The 23,725-nt window shown below is 41.4% G+C and overlaps 1 protein-coding gene across 1 annotated transcript in view; it reads left to right on the forward strand.

Moving 5' to 3' along the window:
* Positions 1–23,725, forward strand: part of HTRA3 (HtrA serine peptidase 3) — a 263,892-nt gene that overhangs the window by 228,612 nt on the left and 11,555 nt on the right. Inside the window, exons 7-8 of the mRNA XM_069203412.1 lie at positions 9,351–9,399; positions 16,122–16,217. Coding sequence (XP_069059513.1) covers positions 9,351–9,399; positions 16,122–16,217 — 145 coding nt within the window. The remainder of the gene's footprint in view (positions 1–9,350; positions 9,400–16,121; positions 16,218–23,725) is intronic.

Below are 23,725 nucleotides of genomic sequence, written 5' to 3' on the forward strand. Positions count from 1 at the left end.
ATATTACTGCATTCACATGTCGTTGTTTGGTTTGTCTTGCGATGTCCTCATCATCAGACTTGTCAGGTAACAATATTGTTGCATCTTCTACTCTAGTCAGTATCTTCATTGTTCTTGTTCTGGGAAAGTCAGTCTCACACACATTACATCTAAAATGTTGCATTAGCAGGAAAAAGCTTCTTTTATGAGCACATTTAAACAATACAATTGAAATTCACAGTTTACCTTTTATGGTCAGCTATTTCATTAAACACTAAGAAAAACAGTTTTTACATGAGGCCTGGCAAGTAAACCATGACACTTGCTAAGTTAAAGTCTATAATTAATAAAGCCAAAGCATACTGCTTAACCTTTAATATGACATATTACTGCATTAGTGTAACATATATTAAAAATTTCATAAGTATTAAATCATTGATTAGTACATTTCGTTAACATTGGTGGCCATTCTTTATGATCACATTTTCAAATGCGTGCATTATTTTGCTACATGATTATATTTTCTACATAATCTTAATATTCAAAATACATAAACACTCATTAATAATTGTTATTAAAACACCTGCGCTAGCAGTTCCTAACCTGTGGATCGAAGGCCCCTGGGGGTTTGCGAGGCCTACGCAGGGGGTCCGTGACTCTTTCACAAAATGAAATAGTATTAAAATGAATCAATTAAAATTAATATGGTGTATACAAATAAGGAACAACACTGATAATTTGAAAACTTTGTGTATATATGATTGTGAATTACACAAAATATTTGAATATAATTCAATTTAAGCAATCTTTATTCAATTTCAAAGAAATCGTAAAAGAAAACAATGAATCACATACATGAAATAAGTTGGTCCAACGCCACTATGGTTAAAAGAATACAACCGAATGAATCTATACATATAGTGAAAAATGCACCACAAATACAGTACATAACAGTTAATTGAACGTTCGCTGGTATAGCCTGCAAGGAAAAAGGCTCTGCGAGTATCAAAGCCTTCCTGAGTCCATAAGGATATTCTTAAAAACTCACCACCAATAACTATGAAATACCAAACCAGCCTCCCTTCATAATTTTCCTCGCCGCGTTTAAAAAAGAACGTCCTGTCAAGCAGACATCGGAATCTTCTTGAAGCTGCAAGTAATGCAACGCATTCCTGCACTTCCGACACTATAAGGGCTTGAGAATAGGCTTTAAAAAGAGCTGAAAGAAAAATGTTAAAAATGTACAAAAAAACATCGGGGCATATTTATACTCCGTTTGCGCCGAATTTGCGTCGTTTTTTTCTACGCAAATTAGACGCAAAACTAACTCCATATTTATACTTTGGCGTTAGACGCGTCTAGCGCCAAAGTATGAGGAATGAGCGTCATTTTTTTGCGTGAACGCCTTCCTTGCGTTAATGAGATGCAAGGTAGGCGTTCCCGTCTAAAAAAATGACTGCGACGCAAATGCGTCGTATTTATACTCCCGGGCAAAAATCACACCCGGGAGTGGGCGGGGCAAAAAACCCCGCATTTGCGCCTCTTTTTAACGCCTGGGTCAGGGCAGGCGTTAAGGGACCTGTGGGCTCAAAATGAGCCCACAGCTGCCCTCCCATGCCCCCAGGGACCCCCCCTGCTACCCTTGCCCACCCCAGGAGGACACCCAAGGATGGAGGGACCCATCCCAGGGACATTCAGGTAAGTTCAGGTAAGTATAATTTTATTTTATTTTTTTTAAAAATTTGGGCATAGGGGGGCCTGATTTGTGCCCCCTACATGCCACAATGTCCAATGACCATGCCCAGGGGACATAAGTCCCCTGGGTATGGCCATTGGGCAAGGGGGCATGACTCCTGTCTTTACTAAGACAGGAGTCATGTAAATGGCGTCTGGGCGTCGTTAAAAATGGCGCAAATCGGGTGGAGGCGATTTTTTTGCCTCTACCTGACTTGCCCCATTTTAAGACGCCCTAACGCCATTTTCCCCAACGCCGGTGCTGCCTGGTGTACGTGGTTTTTTTCCACGCACACCAGGCAGCGCCGGTCTGCTAGCGCCGGCTAACGCCATTCAATAAATACGGCGCCCGCATGGCGCTTCAGAATGGCGTTAGCCGGCGCTAATCTTTTTGGCGCAAAAGTGCGATAGCGCAGTTTTGCGTCAAAAAGTATAAATATGGCCCATCGAGTCCATCACGAGGGCAAGAAGGCGCACTTGCCCTAAAGACGCTGTGACCCTTCCAAAAACATAAAAGTCTCCAAACTGTGCCTGCTCCAAAACGAAAATTAAGGGATCTCTCCCACCTGATAAATTCAGGGTTGAATACAATGCTAGCTCAACCAGGGCAAAAAACCTAGGGGCTCACTTACAAGAAAGTGTCACATCAGCTCTGATGCACCACTTTTCTTGCATCACCCTGCGCTCCCCTAACACCTCTATGTGAGCACTGTATTCACAAGACAGTGCTCCATGGCACGAAGGTGTCCACAACAGTGTCAGAAATTATGATGCTGTTGTGGCACTAATCCTTAATATTGCTGGACTAGCGTCAAAATGTTGCTGCTAGTCCAGCAGTGCTAAGAGGGCCCGACAGGAATCAGCACAACCTCACTTTTAACACCTCCCCTGAGCAGGTGTTAAAAAGATGACGCTATGCTGGCGTAGTATTTCGCAGTCAAATCTTGCAGCTTTCACTGTATCATTTCTGCAGGGCTTTTTACGGGGGAACATTTACCTTGCATACATTATACCTGGGACAGGTATAATGTGGCACAAGGCTTTACAAACTGGTGCAATGGTGACATTGCACTAGTTTGTAAATATGCATGGGATCGGGGACTCATTTGCGCAGCCTTAGCATAAAATAAATGACGGGAAGGTGGCGCAAGGAGCTTGTAATGAGCCCCTTAATTTGTACTCCCATAGTGAGCTTTTAGTCAGGTCTACCTGTCACCTCTGCGATCGACTATATTCGAGGAACCGACGCATAACCACTTGTTTGTCACCTTTACCAAGGGTGGGAGGTGACTCAAACATATCAGAAAGACCAAGAGCTGTCAAAGTACATTGGAGAAAGCCCAGCCATGGGATTGACAAACCTGTCTCCAAACTGAGGCACTCCCGTACAATGTTCCATTCAGACTGCACTCCTTATTTGCCCATATCACAACTCAAAGCAAGAGAGGGGCCAGCAATATTTGCTCCATAATATATTGTAAACCAATTTTTGAGTGGATAATGAAATTAGTGTTAATAGGGGGGGAGAGAGAAAAAAAACCTACATATTAGATTTTCCTCAGACTCTAGAGGGAGGGATAGTGTTAGAGTACTGCCAAACTCCAGACCCATAACAGTCCGCCAGGACACATCGTGAATTATATATAGCCATTTGGTGGGGTTATGGTGGCCCTATGTACTAAGTAGGGGAAGTTTGATATTGCTTCTGCAGACCTACTAGGTTTTAGACAGGAACATCTTATTTGTGATTGCCACAAATCAGAGGCATCAAAAACAACTCCCAGATAGCAAAAGCTATTCACAGGATCCAGCGATTGCCTGCCTATTGTTACTTTGAGGGCACTTTTGCTTCCTGGGTCACAAGTCATGATGAGGAACTTCCTAACTTTTATCAAGGTCTAGCTTACTAATAAAATTTGTAAAAGACATCACCATAATGCAGATTGCTCTTGGGGTCCTTGCCATAAGGACTGCACTGTCCGTGTAAAGTAACACAAGTTACTATCTTGGGGACATCATCCATGGCAGTGGCCACAACAGAACTCAAATTATTGATGTATATAATAAACAGCAGAGGAGCCAGAATACAACCCAAATGAACCCATCTGCTTAACAGGAAGGGGTCAGTCAACTCTTGCATTAGGCCAAATTAAACCTTAACTGCTAGGTTTTCGTACAAAATGTATAACAAATTCACTAATGCTTTATCCACCCTCAAGTCTAACAACATCAGCCAAAGTTTGGTGCAATTAACGCAATCAGTGGCTGTTGAGAGGTCCATAAAGGCAAAGTACAGAGGACATTTTCTCGCAATAGTGTACTTGCCTAAAATCAGATGTACATTTAAACATTGCTCCGCTGTGCTCAGCCCTGATTGAAAGCCTTATTGAAAAGGTCACAATGTGCTATTATGAACTATCCAAAGCCTCAAACGATTGAAAATAATCCTTCCCAGTATCTTAACCATGCTATTGATGAGGGAGATAGGATTATAGCATGAAGGGGACATACAATAGCGTTTTTTGAAAATGGGTACTATCCTTAAAAGGGCCCAGAAGCTAGGAATCCTATTGCATATAGAGAAATGACATGAATTTGTCATCACGGGGCCCCCATAGAGCAATATCACAGTTAATCAAGTACAAAGAGACTCCTTCAGGCCCCAGGGCTTTACCAGCAGGGCTTTGTCTTATGGCCTTCACCACTTCCTAGAAGGCCTTTTGATAAATTAGAATTACATAATTTATGCAACTATGTCTCACTCATTATCAACTCCTGGTAATTGGTAAATGGCTTTAAAGTGTCTCACCCAATCTAATGTGAGAACGTTACTACACAGGATGGGTTTATGCAGACCATTCCTTAACATGATTTTATTGACCAGATCCCAAAATGCTGTAGCATTCTTTGAGAGTGCAGCAAATTCAAGAAGTTCCAAGTCTTTTTGATCCAGTTCCTCCCTCCTAGACTGTAAGATGTAGTTAGAAACCTTGCGGACTATGCAGATCTTTAAGGGATCTTTTGGTTTGGAAAACAGAGCATTTCTCAATTAGCTACTTGCTGAAAAACAGTCCCTGCCAAACCACCTTGGTCCCTCCTAGTCATGTTCTACTGGTTTTAACAGACCACTTTTACTGAAGTAGCGTAGTGTTTCACAATGACCATTACATAGTATTGCCACTCTCATCAGCGAAACAGTTGAGAAATAAAATTTAGGCCCGTATTTATACTTTTTTTAGCGCCGCATTTGCACCACTTTTTGACGCAAAACGGCGCAAACCTACAAAATACAATGGTATTTTGCAAGTTTGCGCCGTTTTTGTGTCAAAAAACGACGCAAATGCAGCGCTAAAAAAGTATAAATACGGGCCTTAATGTTTCTGCAGGCTGGAAAAGAGAAATACCTGAGTTCCTTCAAATGCCAAAAGAGTCTGTGGCCATTGTGAGAGGGCTGGAGGGGCAGAGGTGGCTTGAATGGCTTTTTGACCCTAAAATACACAAAATATTTATGTGGATTGTTTTGGTGTATTGCTTTGATGTCCAAATCATATACATTATAGAAGCCGGGGGTCCTCAGCATACAATAATGACTCAGTGTGGGTCCCCGGATTCCAGTAATGTTTCACTGGGGGTCCACAGAAGTCAAAAAGTTAAGATCCATTGATCTAGGCTATGTGACAGAGAAATTTATGGTTCCAGATCCTGAGCATTACTTCTATACCACATAGGCACACTTTACGATGTATTGATACCACCTGCCCCTACAATTTTAAGAATTTGGTTGACTAGCAGAACTTGGTGGAGTCTGAGGCTCTTCAAATTATCCTCATTACATGCATGGGCCACTCACGTAAGGATGTAAACATATGAGTATCCACTGTGTATGTCTGGAGGGGTCTAGCTGGAATGGCAAAGCTCATCTACTGCTACTCCCCGGCAGTGCCTAATTCTCTGCCTCCCAGTCTGCCAGACTGGTAGTTCAATGAGCATGTATGAAGATTGGATTAACAATCATTTGGCACCTATACTGAGACAGAGAAATCGTATCACTTTAGCAGTTCAAAAGAGGAAAATACATTTATCCTCTTGATGTATTTATCAATAATAGTGTGCTTGAATGCACGGGGAGTGAATAGGAATTGTGCCTCCTAGGGGACAGAATTGACATCTCTAACATAGCGTAATTCATACCTCATACACAAGCTATGTCTTTCTGCTGTTGGCTCTTATAGTAAACATTCTGAGATTTCTTCCAGACGTTGCTGGGTGGTAATAAGGGCATGTATATTTTGTAAAAGTACTCGGTCTTTTGCTGCAAACGACTCTGTAGATAACAGTAGATAGTGCTTATTGTATTCCAAATTTCTACATAGGGTATTTTATACACCGGCATTACTTACATGATTGATCCTACACATAACCCACCCTACCAAAAAGATGTCTTTATTCATTTTGTTTAGTTGTGGCCAGGAGTTGAGACATACATACAGCAGAAACTGACTGTTTTGTATTCTCTTCTTGAGTATTTCACAAGGGTTATCACTGATTGTGCCACCCACTTCAGTAGCTCTTTAAACATATCTCAGGCCTGTCATTATAGACCCTCTGTGTGCAGTCTTAACCTCCCATGTTGACCTGACAAAATAACCCTTTCGCCAGGCTGAAACCTTCCCTTTTTATACATACAGGTCACCCCTAGTGTAGACCCTGGACAAACAAGAGGGCAGGGTGCACTGTATTTAAAAGGCAGGACATGTACGTTTAAGATTTACCTTGTCCTTGTACTCGTAGTGAAACACTACCAAAGTCATTTTTCACTACTGCAGTCCTAGCTCTCCAATTGGATAACATTGGGATTAATTTATTACATTTTACAAGTGTAATTCACAATCTGGATGATCTGGGCAAGTCTTATTTTAAATTGGGATTCTGAAGATACCAGTTTTAGTAAGTTGGCTTTTTCTTACTTTAGCCATTTGGTTACTGCTGCCTGTTTCTGGTCACTTCTGTGGAGTGGGTGACTGCTGGGATTTGTGTCTGTCCTATAGACAGCCACACACAAGGGGAATTTAGGTGCAACTTGATGGACCCTCCTGAGAAGATGAGAGGAAGGAGCCGGGCACAGCTTCACTTACACCTGAATAGGCTGTGCCCTGTCCCGACACAAAGGGTTGCATAACCCCCTCTAGTGAGTCTGGAGCCAGGGCAGGAAGGGCGGGACCTCTGTGCACTTCAAAGGCCTATCTTTGAAGTCTACCCCACTTCAAAGGCCCACTTAGTTATAAGTATTGGACATCTGACACCACCAACTCAGTACACTTCTGGATCTGTGGATGCTCTGCCAGGAAGAATGGCTGCTGTGCTCTTGATGGACCACCACTCTGCTGGACTGCTGTTTTGCTGGACTCCTGCTTCGCTGTATTGATCTGCTGCCCTCTTACCTGGGAATAAGAAGGACTGGACTTGAATCTCTCCAACCCATAGTGATTCCAAGAGCCAGTTGGCCGGTCTCTTGATCTGAAATCTCAGGGACTTAAAATACTTTCAACCACCCTGTTCATGCACCTGGCTACTGCTAACTATGAGTCTGCCTTGCCAAGTGGTGCCACCCCAGTCCTGGACTCTTGTAACTGGGTCTGAGGTGTTTGCTCCAGTGGAACTGATGCATCCTCTGCTACAGGAGCAGAACCAACGCATCGCTGCTGTTGTGAGGAACAGAATTGATGCATCACTGCTACTGCGTAGGTTGGAACCAGCACATCACCTTCAGAACCGCCACTGCACAACACACTCCCCAGTGCAAGCTCCTCACATCCCTTCCCGACGGCAGCCTCAAAAGCAACGCCGAACCTCCCCATCACTGCTGCTGTCTAGATCAGAACCACAGCATTGCCTCTACTGCGCCATGCATCCTCAGCACCGGTCTTTGCATTGCAAGCCCTTTTGACAGGATCCTCAATGTTGACGTATCAGGCTCTTGCCCCACAGCCTCACTGCATCTCGGAACTGACGCATCACCTTGGCTGCGTGATGCATCTTTGTTTCGGATCCACACAAAGCTCCGCAACCAGGATTTAAAGTAGTTTGGTATAGTGGGCCTAACTGGGTCCCTTTAGCCTTTGTCCCATTCCGGCGCAACCAGATATGCCCAGTTGGCACGTCTTGCTTCTAAGTGCTATTTTACAGTTTATTCTTTAAAAATGCATAACTCAAGTTCTACTTATTATGTGGTGTTTTCAATGTTTTACTGTTTGTAGTGTTACAATCATACTTTACACCTTGCTTCTAAGTTAATCCTGACTGTTCCATGCCAAGCTACCAGAGAGTGACCACAGGTTAATTTAGGATTTGCATGACACTTACCCTGACTAGGATTGTGGCTCTTCTTGACCAGGGCTCACACCCTAGACAACCACAAACCCATTTTCTAATATTTCTACCTTTTTAATTTAGAACATTCTACTCTTGGTGGGTGGAATGTTCTAAAAGCTTTACAGCCCTTCTGCCTTGGGCTATAGCGGTTGTTAAATGCCCTCTCCCTCAGTATAGGCACTCGCCTGCGGCTCCAGCCTATAACTCAGTTTCAGGGCCTTTAACAACCATAGGCTATGAGACTATAATTTAACATTGGAATGTTGAGCGCTCCAACAAATACAATGAAATGGCCCAGGGCTAATAATAGTATGACCCTTCTGCTCCAACATTCCAATGTTTGTCGTTCTGCTTCTCCCTTTATAATTTATAACATTGTACCCTTAGTAGGCGTAATGTTCCAATAGCCTTAAAGCCCATGTGTCTTGGTGTAATACCTGTCGTTTAAATCCCTCTCTCTCGTTGTAAGCCCTCGTATGGGGCTCCAGTCTATAAGTAGGGTTCAGGGCCTTAAACAACCAGTATAGCCCTAAGCAGTGGGCTATAAAATTATATTAGTTGACTGATACGGGGGTGGTATTATGCTTTGATGAGTGATTTATTCCAATGTCACACTTTTTATATGTACATCATATATGCCTAACATCCATTATGGGTATTCTTGGTTTCGATGAGCATCGTCTGCCTTGAGAAAATAAAATTATGGTTGGACCACCATCAGATAAATATTGATCTGCTCTGATTACCTTGTTGTATGTATTACTACACCGGATGTTTGTATTTTTCAATTAAATACAAGATCCTGAAAATAAAGTTAAACAATAGAAAAGCCGAATATGCAGAACAGAAAGCCTAACCTACCGGTGTGTCCCTTTGTGGTGGAATTGTTTATTTGACACTGGAGTAAATATTTTGTGTGGGCAATGATCCAAGTCCATAAAGCTGTTGATAAGTTCCACAGAACTTATCCAGAAGTATTTTACATATGTTTCTTGAAATCTTAGGACTCGTCAGGATTCCTCTGTGAATTATTCTCAAACAAACATTTAACTTTCACATTCGTAGCCGATACTGTGAGAAAATGTGAAACCTATGCTCATTTTGGGTATTTTCCGTATACTTTCTACACATTTGCATGAAGTTAACATGTTTTAACACTGGTATGTTCATTTAGCATGTCATGTGTGAAGATGGCGCTTATGTCATCTAAGCAGTGTGCTTAGGAATGTTGCTTGAAGTGACCATGTGTTTTCTTGTTTTTCCAGATGGAAAAAAACGGTTTATTGGTATAAGGATGTTGACAATCACGCCTTCGTAAGTATATAAACATAGCAGCAGGCTTTCATCTTGCTATGGTATTATGCATAGTCTGTAGTTGATTTAAAGTTCCAGCATGGTTGCCACAATTAAAGACAATGTTTTGGTCATCTTGTAATTGTAAAACAATGATACACTATATAAAACAGCATTTCATAAGTGCTAGTCTGGGTTCGAGGGAGTGACCATGGGATGCAGTGCACTGCAGATGAAATGTGCATTCAGCATGTGGCCCATTAGCACTGCTTAATGAGCTGTACTATTTTTTTAAGAAACAATCAAATAAAAAGAGGAGAAACAAATAAATGAAAGGGGACTTATAAAAGGAGAAAATAAAAAACTAAAAGAGTGGCCAACCAGCCTGTAGTAATAGCACTGAGTGCCGTTTAAAATATAAACGTAGTTTTAGTTCCATAACAGGTGCCGCGTTGGAGCACAATATTCATCGCTCCGAAAAATCCGACTTTGCTGCCCAACTGTCATTTTCAGCCCTGTGGAACAGTTCACAATTAAAACGCTGAATACCACAATGACTCGTACGAGTGTGGCAGAGACAGTGCACATTACATGAAAGGTCATTACATTATCCCTTCTCTCTTATAACTACAAAGCTAAACATTAGGTAAAGTACACAAAAAAAATAAAAAATAAAAAAACAAAAATACTTAGTCTCATTAATACATGAGAAGCAATCAGCACCCTACAAAAGAACACTAAAGTGAGCTAATACAGTACAAACTAAAAACAACTAGAACGAGGTTTGAATGGAAGAAAACCTTAAGGAAAGAAAACAAAATATTGACATATACATCATGGACAAGAACAATTGGAACAATTGATTTGTACCAACAGGTGCCACAACTTATTGTCAATACCTCACAGGAAGAGAAATCAGACATTTACTCCTGCGGGGAACATCCTGCGTCTTAAGCAGTATGTTATCAGAATGATCAGGAGAAGTAGGTACATTTTCATCTATATTACTTCCTACTCTGCTCTTTAACTTGAACACCCTTGCCTTGTTCCACCAGTACTTCTTGCCAACATGAATAGCATTTCCACAAACCTTATCAACCTTTTTTGGTTCACGATACTTTGATATCCCTTTTTTCACATGAAAAGGAGCTTTTATATGCACAACATCCCCACACTAATAGGTTGTTTGGAAACTTTTTTTCTAGAATCAAAATATTGCTTTCGATATTCTTGTGAGCTTTCAACATTCCTACACACCACTTCATTTATCCCTTCAATGACATCCATCTTCCCTCATTTGAACATCCATGCTGGACAAATTTTTGTTGAGGGTTTCCTGCCTCATAACAGCTCAAATGGAGATATCTTAGTCGAGGAATGTGAAGTGCTATGGTAAAACCCCAACATAGAACGTACAGCATTTTGTACAACACCGCCATTTGAAGCCACCCATTGTATACAGTTGTTCAAAACTCGATTAATTTGCTTAACCAGACCATTGGTTTGTGGATGGTAAAGTGAGCTTCTACAATGTGTAATCCCCCTTTGTTTTAAGAACCTTTAAAATTCCAAAATGACAAACTGAACACCATTGTCAGAGACAATGGATGAAGGAAAACCCTCTCTTAGGAAAACATCATTCAGAAAATCCACAATATTCTTGGAATTAGGTACACTCATGAATCGTTCTTCAGGCCACTTTGAATAATAGTCAATGACTACTACTGCATATCTAGATGCAAGTGGCAGAATGTTAAACGGGCCTACTAAATCAATCCCTAATTTTACCCACAGTCCTTTTGGGCAATCAATAGGCTGCATGCGTGAAATTCTAACCTTGAACCCTATCTCAGCTTTGGAACATACCACACAATCATCAACCAATTCTTTAACAGACAGTTTTTCCCTAACGTCCTTCTTGTGCTCCATGAATCAGCTTGGTTCTCACTCTCTGGAGGTACCGGTTTTCCACCTCGCATGAGAATTCCATCTTCAATGGATAATTCACTAGAACCTTAACATGTTTGGAACTGTTAAGAAACCTTCTTTTCTCTAGGTAAGTACCTCTCACATATTCCATCACTTAAAGCAAGACTTCATCTTCAGACAACTCCGCTCTCCATTCTTTCTCACTAATAGCAGACATTTTTTCCACATCAACTGAAGCAATGAAACAGCTCTCTTGTTCTTCATCCTCAATTATTTGCTCATCCGTCTCCTTAATAGGAAACCTAGACAAATAGTCTTCTCTTCCATTTTTACTACCAGGCACGAACATAGTTGTGAAGTCATATTGTAAATGTTTAGTTGTGAACCTGGCAATGCGAGGGGTTTGATCATTGACCTTGTCTCTGGAAACAATAGCAATTAACGGACAGTGATCAATACACAGTTCAAAATGGCTTCCCCAGACATAAGGGTGAAATTTCCTGATTGCCCACCAACAATCCAACAGTTCCTTCTCAATGACAGAGAACTTTTGCTCTGAGCCTCTTCAAACTCTTGATGCATAACCTACAGTGTTTTCTACATCATCCTTATTTTGAGTAAGTATTGCACCAAGACCAAACCCACTTGCATCAACAGTGACAGTACATTTGACACTGGGATCAAAAGGTTTCAACATTTTTGACCCAGCCAATTTAGCTTTAATCCACTCAAAAATGGCTTTGACAATTCTTATCCAATGAAAAGGGGACGCTCCTTTTCAACATGTTGGTGAGAGGTTGGATCTTGGATGCAGAATCTTGTACAAATCTGAAATAGAATTCTCATAATCCTATAAAGGATTTCAACCCAGCTTTGTCAACAGGTGCCTTAGCATCTAAGATGGTATTGTCTAACCCTGGTCTAGGCTCCACACCTTGCTCAGACACCACATGCCCCCAAAACTCCACCTTATTTTTTAGGAAGTGACATTTCTCACTCTTGAGGACCACACTTATTTCCTGTAATACTCTAAGAACCTGAAACAACGTTTCATCATGTTCCTCTCTAGTGTCACCAAAAATTAAGACATCGTCTCGGAACACTACCATCCTACTGATGTTCTTCAACATGTTGAACATGACCCTCTGAAAAACTGCTGCAGCTGATGCCAAACCAAAAGGCATCCTTCAGTACTGGAGCGTACTAATGGGAGACACGCTGTAAAGTGTGTTGATGATGGGTCAAGTATGCCTTGGTGGTAGGAAGACACCAAATCCAATTTTGTGAACCATTTGGAACAACCAATCTTATTAAATAAATCTGAAATTTTGTGTAGGGGATGGGAATCTACCCATATGTTTTTATTGAGACTGCGAAGGTCCACACAAACCCGCAAGTCCCCATTTTTTTTTAGCCACCACCAAAGGAGAAAGCCTTAGCGCTGATTCAATGGGCTCAATTACACCCTTAGCACACAGCTCATTAAGCTCTTTCTCTAACTGCTCTCTGACACTAAAGGGTACGCTCCTCAACATGTGCTTAACAGGAATAGCATGTTCCTTAACCCTGATTAGGTGAGCAAACCCCTTGATTGTGCCTAAATGTTCACTGAACAGTTCAGCAAACTGACCAACAATGTTCTCAGTGAAATCAGTAGACTCTACTACAGACACTTGTTCCTTTGTACCTGGTCTAAGAACCATTTTGAAAAGTCCCTGATGAAACTATCCACGAATGGACAGTCCCTTGATTGGGACATAAACCTTCCCAAATATTTTCCTGCCTTTTAATTCCAAAACATCTTCAAATAATCCAGCCAGATCTATCCTACGTCCTTCATTAGAAACAGGTGCTCTGTCTGGGGGTTTTAATGGTCTATTTTCCCCATAAATCACTAAACAGTTACTGAGTAATCATAGTTATCTTCGCACCAGAGTCCACTAACAAACTTGCTTTCTTCTCGCCAATGCCCACTTCAATGTAAGGGTCAACACACAAAGAAATATCACCAGTGACAATAGAGTCGACATCCACCATCATCACCGTTTCTCTCAAATCATCTTGGATTATCTGAATGTTATCTATGCCATCACACACAGATTCAGAAACATTAGCTGCAGCAATGGTTTTGTTATGTGTCTTATACATTTGCCCATTTCCTCCAAGACGCTTCCCACTTTGACACACTTTAGCAAGGTGGCCAACGTTGTCACACATCCTGCAGGTTACCATCCTTGCAGGACAAGCCTTGAAGCTTTCATTATTTGTCGCATTCCCACATCGAAAACAGATGTTGACTTGTTTGAAGAATGGCATACTAACATTTCTTGGTTGAGAAATTTTCCTAGATTCTTTAAATTTAACAGCCCCAACCACATCACTAGTTTTCTCTTCTAACTCTTTAACAGAAACTTTGGATAGCTCAATGCTCTTTGCTGTACGAATAGGCTCCTCGAGAGAAGGATTACCCATAAAAGGCAGTTTCTTGCAAATGTATTGGTCCCTGATTATTTGTTCAGTGAAGGTTTCAAATTGGCAGTCAGCACTCAGTTTCCTCAGAGCCGATATGAAAGAGTCTACATCCTCCACAGTTCTTTGCTCTCTTTTGAAAAATGTATGTCTAATGACAACCAGGCTTGGTTGAATGTTAAAACGTAATTCAAATTTTTTGACTGTTTCAACATATTCATCTAACTCTTCTTCATCATCATTGTTCCTTACCAAAGGTGGTAGATGTTTAAAAATGGAGCGGCCTTCAAATCCTAATGAATGTAGTAACGAGTAACGTGCATTTTCTTCTTTCTGCTCTAAAACGTGTGGCGCCTATGGCCCCCAGATATGTGACAAAAGCATCAAACCAATTTTTCCACAACACCGGTGGAGAACCCTGTACTTCCAGAAAAGGTGGCGGTGGTGTTACTGATTGCATCCTGAAATAAGTGTTAGATAATATCACTTTAACCATTTGCCAAGTTGAATTTGTTCCTTTTGAAAAACAAGTTAATTGTACATTCGCTTGTCAAAACTTCCTTTTGAGGACTCAGTATATGCCATTAATTACACATGAATATATATACTAGCTGAAATGTGATTGGTGTGCACATCACTGTGAGCATACAATAAAACCACTGGTGCCAAAATCGTGAAATTGCACTTCTGACATGTGCATAAATTGAATGGCATGAACCACAGGGAAATCAAATCAAAATGGTTATAAATAGTTACTTGGTGTGCATATCACCGTATGAAAAGGTTAATTCCATACGTAGACACGATTTGCGTCAAAAAACAATTTTGTTATATTCAAAAAATCGGTGTGCGTATCACCGTGCCCAGAGTATATTTCCACATGGAGATACGTAGTTTCCAAGTCATTAGGATTCACTCCCCAACATGGCAGTTGAAAAGAGATTCACTTACTGATCTCCGTAGGTCTAGCAGACAGCCTTGTCAATCACACTCAAAGCACACCGCACCGAACTGGCTTACCAATGAGAGGACACCTCGTAAAATTACATCACGTTGCGTCGTCCAGAGCTGTGAAGATATCCTGTACGAAGTCGGACTGTAAATCTCCTGTGGGAAGTCGGAATCTGGAAATCCTTGTCTTCAGCTAAATAGTAATGTTTCCAATGGATGTCGGGTGAGGATCATCAAAACAGACAAAAAAAAACCCAGATACATGGGTCCTCAGCACCTGTCAACTCGTCGCCAAAAATACTGTAGTATTAACGCTGAGTGCCGTTTACGATATAAACGTAGGTTTATTTCCATAACAGGTGCCTAGTTGGAGCACAATCTTCATCGCTCTGAAAACCACTAATTCGCTGCCCAACTGTCATTTTCAGCCCCATGGCACACTTCACAATTAGAACGCTGCATACCACAATGACTCATACGAGCCTGGCAGAGACAGCGCACAATACATGAAAGGCAATTACACAGCCCTTACACAGAAGTGCACTCATTTTTAGGTGGATGTGCAGATCAAAACATTTTGCCATTCACAAGGAAAGAGAACCAATGACTGATGTTGACTGAATAATTACTAGATGAAGTTTGCTGTCATGCAGTGGAAGCAGAATGTAAATGGCACTCAGAAAGACCAACGCAGGTAAGTTATAGTTACCCATAACAGATCTCACTGAAGTTGAGTTCAGCGTAGTCTGACTTAATGCAGAGTGTGTTTGACACTGCAATTCTCTTTGTGCTGATGGAAAACAAAGAAAGACAGATGGTCGTAGGGGAGGTAATGAAATTGGCCTCAGACTGTTTGGAAACACATTTCTTGAGAATTGTTTTATTTATTAGAAAGGAAAGGGTTCAGACTCAAACAAGCTTGTGTAAAAGACTAAGGACATTGCAAACCAATAGACTGCCGATTTATATTCACTGCTCATCCCATCTAGACTATTTTTGCTTTCAAATATAAAAAAAGAAACCTATGATGCACAAATCTAGATAAGGGACCATCGAAGTTGAAAAAAGAAATTGAACTGATGATGACATGATTAGCTGCATGTGTGACCTCCAGTAAGGGTGGTTGTTCTAAGATTAGCATACAGTGATACATTTCACCAACAGGCCTCATTCAAAGATTTGTGTTAATTTAATGTTTTACGAGTTGAGTTTTACATTTCATTGTGTAATTTGGCTAATTTCTCTGTCATGTGCACCCTTTTGTACATTGATGCACCACACACTCCCATAAAAAGTGAACCTGATAAAAGAAAAGCAATAATATGTTTAATTACAATAGTCATAAACCTTTTCTTAACTGATTTTGTTTCTCTTCCACATTTTATCATTTTTAGCCTAGTAGAAGAGCTGAAACTTAGCAATCCTGATTTCCCTGATGTCACCAGTGGAATTTATGTGCATGAAGTTGTGCAAAATTCCCCCTCTCAGAGGTAACTATAACTGAAAATGAGAGATCTCTGTCATAATATTCCTTTATTCCTATCAAAATATATCATTCATGTATGATTTAAAGGTGGGGCTTTAGCAATAAAAAATGTCTACTGTCCCCTGCCTCAAAGAAAACAAATCCCCAAGACAATTAAAAATGAACTTTTATGTTACATCTCTCTGGTAATACAAATAGTTTTAATTAAATAATGCATGAGAGGGTCATTACGACTTTGGCGGACGGAAAAGGCCATCCGCCGAAGTCCCAACAGGCAGGTTTCCGCCAGTGCTGCTGCCTTCCCGCGGGCCCCATTAAAAGTTTCCTGATGGGTCAGCGGGTGGAAACGGTGTTTCAGGCCATTGGCCCAGCGGGAAACGGCCTACAGCATTGCCTCCACCATATAATAGAGCCGGCGGCAATGCTGCAGTGCGTAGGGTTGCAGCAGCACCCATCGCAATGTTCACTGTCTGCAAAGCAGACTGCCCATGCCAAGTGCTGGTGATCCGATCATTGCGCAATCACCAAGGTTGTAATGTGGTGGTCAGACTGCCACATAGGCAGCAGTCTGACCACCACCACTGCCCTGGCGACCTTAAGACTGCCAAGGTCGTAATGACCCCCAATAGTGTGGTCATTCTGACATGATCCATTTGATGGATTTTGTAGACAACTGAGCAACTAGGTGTACAAAGCAAAAACAATGCTTTTAAAAATATTGAATTTGGTGTTTAATGGTGCAGCAATCTTCAGATGCCTGATTGATAGGGTAATCCCTTCACGGTAAGGAAACCTTCCCATCTTTTTCTTCTATTAAATGCCCAGCTATTTTAAGATTCTATAAATGGAAAATAACACTTGAAATAGTAGAGGACCTTTGCAGTATCGGTGTATGGAGCTATCCTAAAGGTGCATTGTTCCATAATTTACTCTTATGCGTTCTCCCTAAAGTAGTCCTAATATTGTTAAATCACCTTCATCATGCCCTGAGTGTGATGTGTCTACATAGGGTCCCTAAGGATTATACAACAAATTGATCAATCTATGTAACCATTTTGAAATTAGTCTAAAGAAGTGTTTGGTTTCCTCATATGAAGTCAACCTTTGCCAGTTTGATAGCTTCTTAAAATAAGAGCTACATTACAACGTTTTTTTAGCTTCATAAAAAGAGAGAGAGAAAGAGACAAATAGAGATACTCCACTATTCAGGTTCAGTCTCTAATATTGTTAAAATACTTTGGTGACAGTTTCTAGTCTTTGCATTTGACACTGATGTGCAGCCAGTGTTGCACATACAATACCACATATAGGGTCTTATTATGAGTGTGGTCAGACCGCCGCACTCCAGGTGGCCCAGCCGCCACATTACCACCCTAGAGGTCATTCCTGCTGAGCTGACGGTGGTCAGACTCGTGCTGAGCCATGGCGGCACTGAATTCAGTGCCACTGTGCTGATCACGACTCCTGTTTCCACCAGACTTTCCATGGTGGGGGCCATAGCCTGGGCAGAGCAGGCGCTCCCGTACTGAGCACCCTCAGAATGCACACTGTCTGCTATGGCAGACAGTGTGTATTTCGAGGGCCTCTGTGTGACAGCATTGACTTTGCCTTCATGAGGAGCTGAGGCCAATGCATTTGCACGGTTTCCACTGGGCTGACTGGCAGAAACCTCTGTTTTCTGAGGTTTCCATGAGTCAGCCATGTAGAAACCTAGTAATTGGGCTGGGGGGATGGGGACAGACCACCAACTCTGCAACGGTCTCCTCTTCACAGGGCTGGCGGGCCGACTGTCGGCCTCCCAACCTAGTAGTGAGGCCCACAGTGTTCTAAAGATTTTTGCAAAGGGAAGGATATTATTGCCATATGTTAGAAATGGGGTCTCTAATTTGGCAGAGGTATATACCCTTATCCAAGTAGGGACCTCAATCCTAGTCAGGGTAAGTCACACACAATTCAAATTATCCTGTGCCCACCCTCTGGTAACTTGGCACTGAACAGTCAGGCTTAACTGAGAAGGCAATATGTAAAGTATTTGTGCAATAAATCATACAGTAACACAGTGAAAACACCACAAAACACAGGTTTAGAAAAATAGATAATATTTATCTGAATAAAATAAGGTCAAAACAACAAAGATCCAATAATCAAAACTTGAAATATCACTTTTAAAAGGTTTAAAAGTCTTAATCCTTAGAAATGAACAGTTGTCTCTTTGTTATGCACAGTACCTGGTATGCGTAAAAAAAAGAAATCACACACAGAGACCGCAGAGGAGGAGATGCATGGAAAATAGGGTGTTGTGTTGGATTTTCCAATGCGGCACAGACGATACGTCATTTCTTTCCATGCTGCAAGGGGTTTGCGTTGTTTTTCGGTGCGCAGTCTTGGTTCCTCACTGAGATTTGGGGATCTTTTGACGCCCAGGGACGATGGGTGCTGTGCCGATCCAGTAAGTGATGTATCAGATTTTCAGTTGCAAGGCAGGTGCTGCTTCGAATTTCCGATCAGTAAGTCGGGGCTGCATCGTTCCAGTTCGGCTGTGCGGTGATTTCTTGGTTGCAGTGCAGGCTTTGCATCAATCCTGGCAAGGGGTGCATTGATTTTCGACACAAGGTGTTTCCTGAAGATATGAAGGGGCATATTTATACTCCGTTTGCGCCGAATTTGCGTCGTTTATTTCGACGCAAATTCGACGCAAAACTAACTCCATATTTATACTTTGGCGTTAGACGCGTCTAGCGCCAAAGTTCATGGAGTTAGCGTAATTTTTTTGCGTGAACACCTTCCTTGCGTTAATGAGATGCAAGGTAGGCGTTCCCGTCTTAAAAAATGACTGCGATGCATATGCGTCGTATTTATACTCCCGGGCAAAAATGACGCCCGGGAGTGGGCGGGACTAAAAAACCCGCATTTGCGCCGGATTTTAGCGCCTGGGTCAGGGCAGGCGTTAAGGGACCTGTGGGCTCAGAATGAGCCCAGAGGTGCCCTCCCAAGCCCCCAGGGACACCCCCTGCCACCCTTGCCCACCCCAGGAGGACACCCAAGGATGGAGGGACCCATCCCAGGGAAGAAGTGGTAAGTATTTTTATTAATTTTTTTGGGGGCATAGGGGGGCCTGATTTGTGCCCCCCTACATGCCACTATGCCCAATGACCATGCCCAGGGGACAGAAGTCCCCTGGGCATGGCCATTGGGCAAGGGGGCATGACTCCTGTCTTTGCTAAGACAGGAGTCATGTTAATGGCGTCTGGGCGCCCAAAAAAAATGCAGCAAATCGGGTTAAGACGATTTTTTTGCCTCAGCCTGACTTGCCCCATTTTTGGACGCCCAAACGCCATTTTTCCCTACGCCGGCGCTGCCTGGTGTATGTGGTTTTTTTTCACGCACATCAGGCAGCGCCGGTCGGCTAACGCCGGCTAACGCAATTCAATAAATACGGCGCCCGCATGGAGCTTTAGAATGGCGTTAGCCGGCGCTAATTTTTTTGGCGCAAAACTGCGTTAGCGCAGTTTTGCGTCAAAAAGTATAAATATGGGCCGAAGTCTTTTTGGGAAGGCAGAGTCTTTCTCAGCACAGTCAGAGGCCAGCAGGGCAGCAGGGCAACAGCATGCCAGCAGTCCTTCTCAGCAAAGCAGTCCAGATGTCCTTTGGGCAGCCAGGCAGTTCCTCTTGACAGGGTGCAGGTGTAGGTCCAGAGGCGTCTGAGTTGGTGGGGTCAGAGACCCAGTTCATATAACCAATAATGCCTTTGAATTTAGGGAGGCTCCAAAGAGTGGTTTTGAAGTGCACAAGTTCCCCTTTCAGTCCAGTCCTGTCTGCCAGGGTCCTAGTGAGGGGTTGATCAGTCTATTGTGTGAGGGCAGGCCACTGGCCCTCCACCCTTCTAGCCCAGGAAGACCCATTCAATATGCAAATGAATGGAGATGTGACTGAGTGTCCTGTGTTTGTGGTTGTCTGGGTGAAATGCACAAGGGAGTTGTCAACCAGCACAGACCAGACGTTGATTGGAGACAGGCTGTAAGGCACAGGTGGTTTTGAGTGCAGAGAAATGCTCACTTTCTACAAGTGGCATTTATAAAATAGTAATATCAAATCCAACCTCACCAATAAGCAGGATTTTTTATTACCATACTGGCCATACTAAATATGACCTGGTTACCCCTTTCAGATCAGAATCTACCACTCAAAAAGTATATGAGGGCAGTCCTAATGCTACCCTATGAAAGGAGCAGGTCTTGCAGTAGTGGAAAATGAATTTAGGTGTTTATCACTACCAGGACATATAAAACACATATGTACCTGTCCTGTCTTTTACCTATATAGGGCCCTCCCTACGGGTTACCTAGGGCCCACCTTAAGGGTTACTTATTTGTAGAAAAAGGGGAGTTTGAGGCTTGGCAAGTACTTTTAAATGCCAAGTCGAAGTGGCAGTGAAACTGCACACACAGACTTTGGAATGGAGGCCTGGGGCATGGTTAAGGGACTACTTATGTGGGTGGCACAATCAGTGGTTCAGGCCCACTAGTAGCATTTAATGCAAAGGCCCTGGACACATGTAGTGCACTTTACTAGGGACTTACAAGTAAATTAAATATGCCAATTGGGTATGAACCAGTTTTACCATGTTTTTAGGGAGAAAGCACATGCACTTTAGCACTGGTTACCAGTGGTAAAGTGTCCAGAGTTCTAAAGCCATCACAAATTAGGTCAGAAAAAGAAGAGGAGGAAGGCAAAAGGTTCTGGCGTGACCCTTAAGACAGGCCATTTACGACACCATACTTGAATGTAAATTGCTTTTCTTTTCTGATAAGGCAACTAAAGTAACTAAATAACTGTCTGTAGCAAACTGTGGCCTCCCAGGAATTAGACAAAATCAAAGGCACTACAGTAGAAAAATTGCATACCTTACCAAAATCTTGTGTACAGTAGTACACAGTTTCTGTAGCAAACAGTTTCTACACAACTATGTATCTCAGTAACAATTCTATGTTGCCTAAGTATCATGCTTCAAAACTATCATAGCCAGAATATCAATACAAAAATATAGTGATGGTAATTCTAGATAGATAAATATAGATTTACAATACTTAACTCCACTTCTGTGTACCTTGATTATAGACGTATCATATGAGTACCCAGGGCCAGATGTACGATAGCTTACTGAATCGATAAATGGTTGAAAGGTCAATTATGACCAGTAAAAGTGGCTTTTGCAATATAATAAGGTTCTTGAAATAGTGATTATTTAATTTAGCATACCGATTTGAATAAATAAGGAATCACTAGTTACAGAATATATTTACTGATTCTTAACTAAGCAATCTGAAATACAGATTTATAAATGACATGTATGAAGTATTTCTTAATACCGATCCCTAAAAAACATAAGCATTCTGCAATTTCAAATGGGAACAATGGAAAATGTTTTGGAATTGTTAAAAAACATTAATCTTGAAAATGTTCTAAAAATGACTAAAAGTTGATGAATATTATTGCATTATTTTAGGTTTTGTACAATTGTTATAAATATATAGACAGATAGATAGATAGATAGATAGATAGATAGATAGATAGATAGATAGATAGATAAACAGGGACATTATATTTAGGTTCTGAAATCACTCGCACAAAACCAGAGAAATTCAGCAGTTGTAGTTAAAGTTGTTTCAAGTAACTATAACTTGCGGCCTAAGGTAACTATAACTTGCGTCCCCGCCATGCACAGTTTTTTCTTCAATATTTTGACTTTTAATGTTTCATTGATATTTTTTATTGACGTTATAAAAGTTGTCACGAGTGCTGTAATATCAGGGTAATTAGCAGTGCATGGTGAGGGTGCGAGTTGTAGTTACCTTAGGCCACGAGTCATAGGATTGAAACAATGCCCTGGGGAGGAGCCGGTCCCTGGTACATAAATAACCCCAGGAGGGGGGGGAGGCACATGTGTCCCCCTCCTTTAAATTTTACATACCCCCGGGACCGGGACCACCGGGGGGCTTTATTAAAACAGGAGCGGGAGACTGTGCTTGTTTTTTTTCTCTTTTTGCAAAAAATTTGCAATATTGTCGCAAATTCACAGCACATTTCTTTTTTTTTTTAAAGTGTTTTTTTGCCCTGCACAAACTCTTATTATTTACAAAGTCACTGGGGAGGATCCGCGGCCCTAGATATATAAATTTGGATTTCCTTTAATTTCTCTTAAACTTCTGTACGGATTTACACCGAATAGCTTCCAAATAACAAAAAGCGTAATCTGTGTACCTGAAAGCTACCTTTCTGCCAAATTTTGTGTAATTCTGTCCAGCAGTTCATGCTGTAGTCATGTTCAAAACTCCTATGGGAAAATAACATGGGAAATGCATGTTTTTTTTACCCCCTCTTTATCTCGGCCCCTGCTCGACGGAACACTCCGAAACAGTCTGTGCGCAACAATAATTAGTGGCATTCTTTTTTTGGGGGAAATTTTGTGAAGATTCCTCAAAAGGTGCCAAAGATATAGGCAAGTCAATAAACGTTTTTTCTATGGAAACATCGTCCTAACTATAACTACCTCAATATATATATAATTTGGTTGTAGCACCTCACACTTTGCACTTTGATAAAAAAAAATATATGAAATAAAATTCCTTTTTAAAAAGCAAACAGTTTGTACGGGCTTGTGCAGTCACCTGGATCTGCCCAGGCCCGGGCGCTTTGATTGTTGACTAGGGCAGGAATTCAGTACACATATACATATATACAATATATATATAAGGTTGGTTTGGATGGTATTTGACCAGTCCAAAGCTGTAATACTGTGCCTGGAGTGGTAAATGGCTTTTGTCATTTTACAGCTCGGCAAGGATGACACTATGTCAATCCTATGCTTAAAGATTTTGCTGTACAAATGGCAAAAGACTTTGTCACTATCTAGCTCGGCAAGGATAGCACTGTGCTAATCCTATGCTTAAAGACTTTGCTAGATAAGCAGACATTTGAGGTGAGCAAATCTAGAGTGTCACTGGTGTTGCAGGGTGCTCCTTACTAGAGCAGCTCTCCACCTAAAATTGGGAACTTCCCAGAGTTCTCCTTTGTTTTTTGCATATATATATATATATATATATATATATTTTTTAAATTTATTTTAAGTATTGAATGGAATAATGGTAAAAATATATTCTTATTTTTAAAGAATTTGATTAATTTACATAATTTTTAAACTCAATTGTATGTTTTACTCTTTCTATGAATGCATTTTGAAATATTTAAGTTATTATAATTGATAAAAAATATAGTATATACCAATGTTAATTTAATGAAATCATTGATAAAGCAAACAATATTAGATCATAAATAATAAATAAGGGAGGCAGTTGCAGGCGTAGGTTAATTGAACAATATTCAGTATAGAATTAGTGCTGAGTGGGATTCAGGCATAGCTATAAAGCAAGTTGTGGAATATTGCACCTAGTGGAGTGTGCACTATTTTTAGAAGCAGCAGCAGCAGTACTTAGCATCGGCAGAGTTGTCTGG

The sequence above is a fragment of the Pleurodeles waltl genome, chromosome 1_2, assembly GCF_031143425.1.
Source record: "Pleurodeles waltl isolate 20211129_DDA chromosome 1_2, aPleWal1.hap1.20221129, whole genome shotgun sequence".
Classification (NCBI taxonomy): domain Eukaryota; kingdom Metazoa; phylum Chordata; class Amphibia; order Caudata; family Salamandridae; genus Pleurodeles; species Pleurodeles waltl.